General features: G+C 48.1%; 1 protein-coding gene across 7 annotated transcripts in view; it reads right to left on the bottom strand.

The window, feature by feature from the left end:
• The window catches only part of NPHP3 (nephrocystin 3), a 123,734-nt gene that overhangs the window by 33,512 nt on the left and 78,191 nt on the right, over positions 1-12,031 (bottom strand). For all 7 annotated transcript variants that reach the window (XR_012231089.1, XR_012231088.1, XR_012231087.1 and 4 more), the window contains exon 14: positions 11,913-12,010. Coding sequence is in view for 4 of the 7 variants with exons in the window: in XM_073569580.1 (XP_073425681.1) it covers positions 11,913-12,010 (98 nt within the window). In the remaining 3 variants the exon portion in view is untranslated. The remainder of the gene's footprint in view (positions 1-11,912; positions 12,011-12,031) is intronic.

Here is a 12,031-nt window from a genome sequence, read left to right as displayed (position 1 = left end):
CTCCTCTCTTGGCAGTATACACCCACCGACAGGCACTAAGCATCTCAGTTGGTGAAAAAAGCAGTAGGAGAAGTAACATGAACTCACAAAATATGTACCAACTCAACAAGAGGCTCGTAGGCCCAACATGGTACAACTTAGGGAGGGTGCTGTGTCCCCCAATAAAGGCTCCAAGAAAGATATTTTACGGTGAGTACCAAAAATCCTTCTTTCTTTCTTTATCGCTTCAATGGGGGACACAGATTACCATGGGACATCCCAAAGCAGTCCCAAGGGTGGGAAAGAACTTAAGCAACGTGAAGAAAAGACTTAGGTCGGACGGTGAGCTACCGCCGCCTGCAGTACCTTCCTACCTAAGCTTGCATCGGACGAGGCCTGGGTATGAACCCAGTAGAGCCTTGCAAAAGTGTGCAAGGACGACCATGTCGCAGCCCTGCAGATCTGAAGTGCTGAAGCTTGGTGACGGACAGCCCACAAAGCCCATACAGCACGGGTGGAGTGGGCTCTCACTCCCGGAACAGGAGAGACTTCTCCAGCGGGTGAACAGGTGAAGGACAAAAGGAGGGAAGGACGATGTCCTCGTTGATGTGGAAAGAGGTTACCACTTTGGGAAGGAACGAAGGAACGGGCCTGAGGACAACCTCATTCTGATGAAGAACCAGGTACGGGGAACGACAGGATAAAGCCGCTAGCTCTGAGACTCTCCTAATGGACATAATGGCAGTTAGGAATGTCACTTTCCATGACAGGAGGGAAAGAGGAATGGACTGAATGGGCTCGAAAGGCGCACTTTGGAGAGCGCTAAGGATGAGGTTAAGATCCCACGGATCAATCGGAGGATGGTGGGGAGGGGCCAGGTGGGCACCTCCCTGGAGAAAGGTCTTAAGCTGTGGCATGGAGGACAGATCCCTCTGGAAAATAGACAGAGCTGAGACCTGTTCCTTCAGGGTACTGAGGAACAGGCCTGAGTCTAGGCCGGACTGAAGGAAGCCAAGGATGGACAGAAGGGAGAAGGACATTGGAAATACATGGTTGTCGTCGCACCATCGGAAAAAGGCCTTCCAGTACCTATGGTAAATGCGGGAAGATGCAGGTTTTCTAGCTCTGATCATGGTCTGAAAGACTTGGTGGGACAGACCTGATTCCCTCAAAACCGCAGCCTCAACGGCCATGCCGTGAAACTCCGAGACTGAGAACTCTGGTGGTAGAGGGGCCTTGCGAGAGAAGATCTAGACAGTCTGGAAGCCTCCAAGGGACGTCCGAGAGCATGTTCACTAGCTCCGCATACCAAGGCCGTCTTGGCCAATCTGGAATGACTAGAATGCCCTCTGACGTTATCTTTTTTACCACTCTTGGAATCAAGGCAAGGGGTGGGAACAGATAAGGGAGTCGAAATTGGGACCATGGAATCACCAGTGCGTCGCAACCGATGGCCAGAGGGTCCCTGGACCTCGCTACGATGCGTGGGACCTTGTGGTTCATCCAAGACGCCATGAGGTCGACGTCCGGAGTGCCCCAATGCTGACAGATCTGGCTGAAGGTCGTGGGGTGGAGAGACCACTCGCCTGATGCTAGGCCCTGGCGGCTTAGGAAGTCGGCCGCCCAATTTTCCACCCCCGAAATGTGAACAGCTGAGATGGCTGGAACGTGACTTTCTGCCCAGCGCAGGATCTTTGCAACTTCTAACATTACTCGTTTGCTGCGAGTTCTGCCCTGGTCATTTATGTATGCCACAGCCATGGCGTTGTCTGATTAAATGCGGTCTGGTTTGCCCGCGAGAAGAGACTGCCAGCCGAGGAGAGCAAAGAAGTTTGCCCTGATTTCCAGAAGGTTGATGGGAAGAAGGGCTTCCTGGGCGTTCCAGCGTCCTTGTGCTGTTTTTTGATGGAAAACCGCTCCCCACACGAGGAGGCTGGCGTCAGTGGTGATGACCTGCCACTGAAGAGGGAGAAATGATCTCCCGTGCAGGATAGACGAAGGCAGCATCCACTGACCGTGTATTGATTATCGTTCCCTTAACAAGATGACGGTTAAATATCAGTATCCGTTACCTCTGATGTCTGATTTATTCTCCAGAGTTAAGAGTGCCTGCTGGTTTACTAAGCTTGACCTCAGGGGGGCATATAATCTTATTCGCATCAAGCACGGGGATGAATGGAAGACGGCGTTTAATACTCCGGAGGGAAATTTTGAGTATCTGGTGATGCCTTTTGGGCTCACTAATGCCCCTTCTGTCTTCCAGTCCTTTAAGAATATTTTCCGTGACTTTGTGGACAAGTTTTTGATCATCTATCTGGATGATATTTTGATCTTTTCTAGTGATTGGGATTCTCATGTGGAACACGTCCGGACTGTGTTCCGGATTTTGAGGGAGAATTCCCTGTTTGTTAAGGGATTGAAATGCCTCTTTGGTGTACAGAGGATTTCATCTTTGGGATTTATCTTGTCTCCATCGACTATTGAAATGGACCCGGCCAAGGTACAGGCCATTTATGATTGGGTTCAGCCTACTTCTTTGAAGGCCCTCCAGAAGTTTTTGGGTTTTGCTAATTTCTATCGTAAATTTATAGGTAATTTTTCTGGTATTGTCAAACCACTGACTGATCTGACCAAGAAGGGCACTGATGTGCTGAATTGGTCTCCTGAGGGTATCTCAGAATTTCAGGAGCTTAAGCAGAGATTTACTTCAGCTCCAGTTTTACGGCAACCTGATGTCTCACTTCCATTTCAGGTGGAGGTAGATGCTTCTGAGATTGGTGCATGAGCTGCTTTGTCCCAAAAAGACCCTGTGACTTCAAAGATGAATCCCTGTGCCTTCTTTTCTCGAAAGTTCTCCCCATCTGAAAGCAACTATGACGTGGGGAATCGGGAATTGTTGGCCATGAAGTGGGCATTTGAGGAGTGGAGACATTGGTTGGAGGGAGCTAGACATCAAGTCGTGATCCTCACCGATCACAAGAATTTGATTTATCTGGAGTCGGCCAAACGCTTGAATCCTAGACAGGCTAGATGGGCCTTGTTTTTCACGCGTTTTGATTTTGTGGTCTGTTTTCTTCCGGGCACTAAGAATGTTAAGGAAGACGCCCTTTCTAGGAGTTTCTTTGCCGATTCTCTTAGTGTGACCGAGCCTACTACCATCCTAGGTGAGGGGGTAGTTCTTTCTGCCATTTCGCCCGATTTGAGACGCGCCCTGGAGGAATTTCAGGAGGATAAACCTGAGCGTTGCCCTATGGGAAAATTGTATGTTCCTGACCAGTGGAGAAAGAGAGTGATGTCTGAAATTCATTGCTCCGCATTGGCTGCTCATCCAGGTATTTTTGGTACTAGAGATATGGTGAGTCGGTCCTTTTGGTGGCCTGCCTTATCTCGTGACGTCAGGAATTTTGTAGTCTTGTGGGACTTGTTCTCGGTCTAAACCCTGTTCTCGTTCTAGTGGGATGCTGGTGCCCTTGCCGGTGCCCAAGAGGCCATGGACACATATCTCATTGGATTTTATTTCTGATCTTCCTGTCTCTCAGAGAATGACTTATCTGGGTGATTTGTGATAGATTTTCGAAGATGGTCCATCTTGTACCATTCCCAAAGTTGCCATCTTCCGCTGAGTTGGTGCCCTTGTTTTTACAACAGGTGGTTCGGTTACATGGGATTCCTGAGAACATTGTGTCCGACAGAGGAGTCCAGTTTGTTTCCAGATTCTGGAGAGCCTTTTGTTCCAATCTGAGAATTCAGTTATCCTTCTCCTCCGTGTTTCATCCCCAGACCAATGGACAGACAGATCAAACCAGACCTTGGAGTCTTATTTGAGATGTTTTATATCTGCTGATCAGGATGATTGGGTCTCATTTTTGCCCTTGGCCGAATTCGCACTGAACAATAGAGCTAGTTCTGCAGCAAATATGGGACCAAGTGGTGGATAAGTTGTCACTCTCTCAGGAAAAGGCCCAGCGATTTTCCAACCGGCATAGGACCATTGGTCCCCGGTTTAAAGTGGGTGATATGGTTTGCTTGTCGTCTAAGAATATTCCTATGAAGGTTGCATCTCCTAAATTTAAGCCAAGATTTATTGGTCCTTATAAAATTTTGGAAATTCTTAATCCTGTTTCGTTTCGATTGGCTCTTCCAGTTACGTTCAAGATCCATAACGTATTTCACAAATCTCTGTTGAAGAGGTTTGTTGAGCCAGTGGTTCCTATGGCAGCACCTCCTGATCCTGTGTTGGTTGAAGGCAATGTCCGTTAGAGAAAATATTGGATTCTCGTTTGGCTAGACGGAGACTCCAGTATTTTGTCAAATGGAAGGGTTATGATAAGGAGGATAATTCTTGGGTCTCTGCCTCCGATATTCATGCCAATAGATGGGCCCGGTGAAAAGCACGAACCAATCCTGATCGGCCTGGTGGCGTGGATGAGGGTTCGGTGACCCCTCCTCAAGGGGGGGGGGGGTACTGTTGCGAGTTAATGCTCTGGTTCACCAGTTGTGAGTTCTCCTTCCAGACTCCCTCTGATGGTAACAGGATGTAGTGAGGCTGATTTGATCGGTGGAGATCTGCCACCTGAGAATGAGGATGACGATTGGACCTCAGGAGTCTCAGATTGGATTTAAGACAGCCGACGCCCTATTTAGTTGCTGGTGATTCCTTCTGGCTTGTCAGCTCTTGGTTTTCAGCTCTGTTCCAGTCATCTAAAGCTAAGTTTTTCTGCTAATGTTCACACTTGATTTTGTTGGTCTATTCAGTTTTTTGTGTGGTCAGCCAGCCCCGGCTGGGGGCTGTGCTGAATTTCCACTCTTATTTATCAGTATTTTGCCAATTTGCTTTTTTGTCCCTTACTAGTTTGGTCTCTTTTTGCTCTGTCTCAGAATATTTCAGAGTGCTGATATAGTGGAAGAAGTCTAGTGACTTCAGGGTTAATTTTGCTATCAGAAGTGTTGGACATTATTTTTGTAGGGTTTTTTGCAGGTTGCAGACAGTGTCTTTCCTTTCCTTTCTAGTTAGTTTGGGCCTCATCATTTGCTCAGCCTATTTTCCTGCCTGTGTTTGTGCCTTCATCATGTTTCGCCGTCAATACATGTGTGGGGGCTATCTATTCCTTTGGGGTCTGCTCTGGGGCAGTTAGTTTTCCCCTTTTCATGCTTCAGGCTTATTTAGTCCTCCAGCTGTGACAAAGCGTCTAGGAACATCGTAGGTACGCTCCACGGCTGCTGCTAGTTGTGTGGTAGGATCAGGGATCTGCAATCTGCATAGTTACCAACCTCTCTGGTTTTCTGTGACTTAGCTCGTTTTGCTTTTTTCTCCTCGGTGACCCATTCATAACAGTCCACCAGGTCAGGGATTGCCTCACCTTGAGAGGCAGGAGAATGGGGCAGTCCAGAGAGACTGAAGTCTTGTCCCAGGCAGAAAGGATGGACAGCTGAAGAGGATGTGTGTGGAACTGGGCAAAGGGGACAGCTTCCATGGAGGCTATCATCCTCCCCAGGATTCTCATGCAGAACTGAAGCGGAATGGGGAGTGGCCGATTCAGGGATCAGGAGTCCCTTCGAGAGAGCGGTAACCTTGTGCTTCGGAAGGAACACCTGGGCCAGGTTCGTGTCGAACTCCATCCCCAGGAAAGCTAGTCACCGAGTGGGGTACAGAGTGGACTTCTCCGTGTTGATTAGCCAGCCGAGGAGGGTCAGAGTGTCGAGGGTGATCTGAAGACTGTGAAGGCAATCTTGGCGGGATGTGCCCTTGATCAATAGATCGTCCAGGTAAGGGATTATCAGAATCCCCCTGGACCGAAGGATGGCCATGACCTTCATGAAGACCCTGGGAGCCAATGCTAGGCTGGAGGGGAGAACTGTGAATTGGTAGTGATCGTCCTGGATCGCAAATCGAAGGAATCTTTGGTGCTGCACACAGATAGGGATGTGGAGATACGCATCCTGAATGTCTATGGAGCAGAGGTATTCCCCCGGTTCCATGGAGGCGATCACTGAGTGTAGGGACTCCATCCTGAAGTGGTGGATCCGAACGTGCCGATTCAGAAGTCTGAGGTCTAAGATTGGACGGAGCGAGCCGTCTTTTTTCGGGACTACGTAGAGATTCAAATAGAACCCCGAAAACCATTCGTCCTGAGGAACGGGTACAATTACCCCGCTGGATAGGAGGGAAGAGACGGCCTGGAGGAACCCTGGAGTCTGAGAAGGCTGTTTCGGAGGACGAGACAGAAAGATGCGTCTCTCTGGGAGGTAAGAAAATTCGATTTTGTAACCTGACGTAATGATTTCCCTTACCCAGGTGTCGTTGACAACCGACAGCCACTCGTCCCTGTAGGAAAGAAGTCTGCCTCCCACTCTGGAAAAACTTCCAGGTGGGGGGTGACCCATCACTTGGAAGAAAATCTGTTGGAACGGGAGTCAGAGGGCTTGGGGGTCCTGCCCTTTTGTCTCCAGTGGTGCGAGGGTTTGAATGATGGTCTCCTCCGCTCTCAGGAGGTAGAGGGGCGGTCCTGGTGTGAGGAACCTTCCGAAGAAGGGAAGGGTCGAAAGGACCTAAACGGTCAGTGAGGCTTTCTGTTAAAGAAGCGCTTAGGTCTAGACTGAGGAAGCGAGGTGCTCTTACCCCCAGTCGTGTCAGATATTATCTGGTCCAGCCTGGCCCCAAAAAGCCTGGACCCTTGGAATGCTAGGTTAGTGAACGACTTCTCAGAGGTGCATATAGAATATAATCAACAGGGATGCCTGCTGTGATATTTTACCTGCATTAGGGATGTGTTTCACTGATTTTTCCTCTGTGTATTGTTTTTAACTGTATGTTTGAATTTATCCCATTTACCACCTATTGTTGGGGTATTTATTTGATTGATGTGAATGAGTATCGGATTACGGAAGCCCTTGTTTTCCCTCGGATGTCTGAAATAATCATGTCATAAGAAGAAATTTGAGGAAATAAGAATGTTGTTATTTCAGCCCTGTTGTCACATGGATATCTTAACCTGTTTATGTGTATTAATTTTCCTATATATTGACACTTATGTGATTTTTCATTATGAATAAATGGATTTCAATTACCATATAACACTGTCTTTGTGGGGGTTGTTGAATAAAGATTGTGTATATCCATGCTGATGTGATGCAATGATGTGAAGGTGAGAGCATTATGGGATATCGCTGATGGAGTTCACTTTAAAAAAATTTTTCAGTTTTTTTCAATTTTTTCAAAAATTTTTTCAATTTTTGGGATAGTTGCCTGGAGAGGCTTGTGATTAATTACATTACGTCCTCTTTTTTTATGAGAGATTACCCATCATGCTCTGACCTGGGGGTTGCACTGTAATTGAATTTTATCCTGGATGGGACTATTAAATTCATATTATGTGCAGCATGTACCTTGCTTTAACAATTGACTGCTTGATTATAATTAGTGTTATAGTTGATTTGGGGGTAATGATTAATGCTTTAGATAGGTTGGACACATAAGGGTTAATACGGTATATTTAATTGCTGGATAATGGATTGTTATTAATATGATTCATTGAGCTATAGTCTATTTGTTATTATATAATATGAATAACGGGTTAGGATTAATCTGAAATCTCACTGATGAAGGACCTTTTGAATCATGTGACTGCACCATGTGATGCTGGTGACTATGCAGGAAGTGCTGAAGGACCTTTTGTGACGTCAGAGCTTGCACAGAGTCTATTACTGAGAGCTGGATGATTACCAATGAGGGAAGGACGCCGAGACATGCGCAGATCACACATCCTTCTTATTGGACAAGGTGGACAGGAGGTGGCTCCACAATGGATGATCACTATGGTAACAAAAAGGCTACAGAGTGGTATCGCTCCACCAATCAGCCTCTTTATGTGATGTGTATGCGTTTGTGGCATAAATATTAAAGTTTATGAGTGTGATGAACGATCAGGTGGGCCGTTTCTGATGCTGCATTGATGCTCTTATGATCCCTGATGTATTGGGATGTTTTTAAGTGTATTAACTGTATTGTTGATATATAATTGTTAATGTTTGCTGTTGATTGGTTATTGCTAATTGAGGGGTAGTTTTGGAGACTATTTAAATGAGGTTATTGTTTCATGTGCTGTGCTTGAAAAAGATCGAAATGTCGCCACAGATGGCAGAATAAAGAAACAGAAAGAATTTTTCACCAACTTTTGAGGCATTGTCTTCATTTTTTATTTGTATTCTTAGAGGTGGTGTCTGCATTCCATGACTTCAACCAAAGCATGCGGCGTATGGCCACGCTGTTGCTGTTTGCTCTTGCGGAGCACCCAGCTGCATCCAGGGAGGCAGCTAGAAGGTATTTACCTGCATGAGCAATTTGATCTGCTAATTCCGCTAGCTCATCTTGAGGACCTGACGCTAAAATGCCCTTACAAAGTATCTTTGCCCAGACTGAGATGGCTTTCACCACCCAAGTGAAGGCGAAGCTGGGGCAGAGAGAGGCGCCAGTCACCTCAAAAATAGATTTTGTCAGTGATTCGATCTGCCTGTCCGTCGAGTCCTTAAGTGACGCACCGTCCAGTAGAGATAGAACTGTCTTGGAAGATAGACGAGAAACCGGCGGATCCACCTTAGGGGACGCGGCCCACTCTGTGAGAAGGTCCGAGTTAAAGGGATATAGCACGTCTAGCTGCTTGCGTCCTGAAAACCGCTTTTATGCGTGTTCCCAGTGTTTGGTTAAAGTAGCATCGAACTCTTTGTGTTTGGGAAAGGTTCGGGAGGGAGGTCTTGCACATTTAAATGAGACAGAGGAGTCCTGTGTAGGCATCTCGTCTTCCTTTAACCTTAGGGCCCCGTCACATATAGCGACTCACCAGCGATCCTGACAACGATATCAACTTGTCAGAATCGCTGGTGTGTCGCTACATGATCGCTGGTGAGCTGTCAAACAGGCAGCTTCACCAGCGATCAGCACCAGCGACTCCGAGCAGGCGCGTCGCTGTGTACGTTAGTTACCAGCGCGTTGGTGCAGGGAGCTGGTAACTAAGGTACACATCGGGTTTCTAAGCGGCGCGCGTGCGCTGCTTAGAAACCCGACGTTTACCTTGGTTACCAGCGCGCTGATCGCTGGTCGTTGCTCTCCCACCTGTCACACGCAGTGATGCGTGCTGGCCAGCGGGAGACCAACGACCCAAAAAAAGTCCTGACCTTTCAGGAACGATCAGCGATAACCGGCAGGGGGGCCGGTCGCTGATAGCTGTTACACACAGCGATCTTCCTGGTGAGATCGCTGTTGCGTCACATAACTTGTGACTCAGCAGCGATCTCGCTAGCGAGATCGCTATGTGTGATGGGAGCTTTAGCGTTTGAGTAATAGCCGAGATAAGGCTATCCACCATGTCCTATGTTTTGGACGTGTGGTCTGTATCCGAGTCTGACCCGGAATGTGAATCTATATCTGACCCAAGGTCCTCCTCCTCCGAGGGGAGCTCGGATGAAGAAAGCAGCCTGGATGTTGCAGAGGGACCTGGTGAGCTGGAAGAAGAGCCAGACAGAGCCCGTTTCCTTGAACTTCGACCCAGGCTGTCCCTTTGGAGGTCGCGGTCAGGTGCTGGCGGCTGTGGAAGTCATTCTAAGACCTAGACCAGGGACTGGGATACTACTTTAGTCAGGTCTGCAACCGACTGAGACATTGCAATGGCCCACTCCGGTGCAGGGGGAGTGCTCTCATCCCGGGAGTCAGTGTGCTCCTGTGGGGCAGACATGGTGGAGGTACTGCAGGACGGCAGAGAGGCAACGACTGACTTAACGTAGACTTTTTCTTACAGCGTGCACAGGCGTAATGAGTTACGGTGGGCCTAGCGAGGGGAGCCCTTGTGGAGTTGGGCATATGTAGAGTAACACTCTCTAGTGAAGTAAAGATAGTGCAGAGGAGCGCTATAAGGTGGCCCAGGGAGAAAGACAGAGCCTACCAGTTACCAGCGATCCGCAGCAAGCAGGAGGGTGACTGTGTCCCCCGAATAGTAAGTCCGTGTGCTGCCAGGGAGGTGTACAAGGTGCTGGGCTGCATTATGATGCTGGAGCAGTGAAGGACCTTAGCGATGGGAGTGGCTAGAGTTCGACCGGCGTGATAGGCTGTCAGAAAATGGGGCGGTGTTACATAAAGCGCCCCCACGATTGGCTGGGCTGAGGAGAGGGGCATGCCTCATGCGGACTTCCAGGCCTGACTATGAAGGAAAAATAAGCGCCAAAAAAGCGTGCGCTGAAAAGGGAAAACACCTGTGAAAATGAAAGTGAAGCCGCCGATGCCGGCGCTTGACAGGAAAAGCTCTATGTACTAGGGTGAAGCAGATACCCCGGAGGGGGGGGGGGGGTGATAGCGGTGGGGACACCGCAGGACCCGGGCGCTGAGTGAACTATGAAGCTGCTATTAATAAAGTGCGCGGCCATGAGGGGTTGTGGTACTGTAGACTCCTATGTGGAGTGTCCGTCTTCTTTTTCAGCATGGTATATAATGAGGAGGCATACCGCAGGGGCCTCTAGATGGAGAGGGTCGATGGGAGACAATGACAATACAGTGTCCTCCTTCCCGTACTGTCCCTACAGTGCAGAAGACGGCGTCAACCCCTCCAGAGAAGGGGGGAGGTCACCGCCGGTGACCACCGTCTTCCTATCAGCCCTCTTCGGAGAGAGGGGTGAGGAGGGGAATCGGCAAGGACTAGACACCGGTTTACGCCCAGAAGCACCCATGAGGGTGGTAGGGGATAGAGTCCTGCCTGTGGCCTGAGGGATGCTATGTGGGCGACACCACATTGCTAGCTCAGCCGCATGATATGGGAAGGCAGGGTGAGAATTTACACCCTGTTTCCCCGAAGCTGTATCTGAAAAACAAATGGAAAAAGGTTAATAAAAAACAACAAAACCTGAAAGGAAAAAGGTTAGATGCGAATCTGGGAAGATCCAGGTCCGCCTCCTAACACTAAGCACAAACTGAGGTACTTGGTGCCTGTTGGTGGGTGTATACTGCTGAGGGAGGAGCTACTTTTCTTATTTTGCATAGTGTCAGCCTCCTAGCAGCAGCAGCATACACCCATGGTAACCTGTGTCCCCCAATGAAGCGGTAAAGAAAATCAGAAAGCACACGGACCATGTGTGTGCAGCCCAATTTTTAGGTGCACATCTTAAAAGGAAACCCAATATTTCATCAGCCAAGTACAGTAAAATCAGAACTAGAACCATCAGAATAGAAGACTTCACATAATCAAGCAACAAATAGCCCATAATCAATACATATTACCTGAGCTTGTGTCCCCACGTGTATGCACTGTCAAGTGACACGCTGACCTTCCAAACCCCAACGTGCGTTTCGCAAGTGCTTCTTCCTGGGGATTGTATTGGGGCGTCTGTCTCTGTGGTGCATTTATAGTGCTGAACAGCCCGCCTGCTAATACTATGGGAGTGATCACTAGGCTGTTATCCAGACACTTTGCATCACACTTCCCTGTGTGACTGGCATCCTACGCAAGCTGTGTGCTTTTTGCTATTACGCACCCAACCTCTCCATAATTTGCCAGGTCAGTAAGTGGCTGCTCTCATCAGTAGCTTGCACTTGTGCTGCTCCTGCCTTTATCAGTGGGGGCCTGCTGCATCCGGCTAGTGCATTGGTCATTTCACAAGGTTTTGGTGAGGCCATTTTCTTATGATTTTTTTTCTGAATTTCTCTATGATAACTGTTCAGATAACACCTTATCCGAGCACATTCACTCATCACTAGTAGTGAAACGCTCAATCATCAGTATAACATTTCTCATTCCTAGCAGACAGATGACCGCTTCTGCATGGTCACTTTCCATTCCACTTTGAGTAATATGGAAATTTTGTTAAAATGTAGGAATTTCCTTTTATCATCCAGCGTCCTTTACCCACCATGAAAAACCCATACACCAGAAGAATAACAGGACGTGATTTACCTCCAAGCTTGGGGGCAGGTTTCGACATTTACAGATACAATTACGCGAACATTTACTGGTAAGGGATCGATCAGCCATTTCATGTGCTTTTCTGATTGCTGGAAAATATATAAAATCAG

Source organism: Dendrobates tinctorius, unplaced genomic scaffold (genome assembly GCF_039654945.1).
Source record: "Dendrobates tinctorius isolate UK_male_01 unplaced genomic scaffold, ASM3965494v1 ptg000005l, whole genome shotgun sequence".
NCBI lineage: Eukaryota > Metazoa > Chordata > Amphibia > Anura > Dendrobatidae > Dendrobates > Dendrobates tinctorius.
Note: the sequence above shows the minus strand (reverse complement) of the source record. Positions and strands in the feature narration are given on the sequence as shown.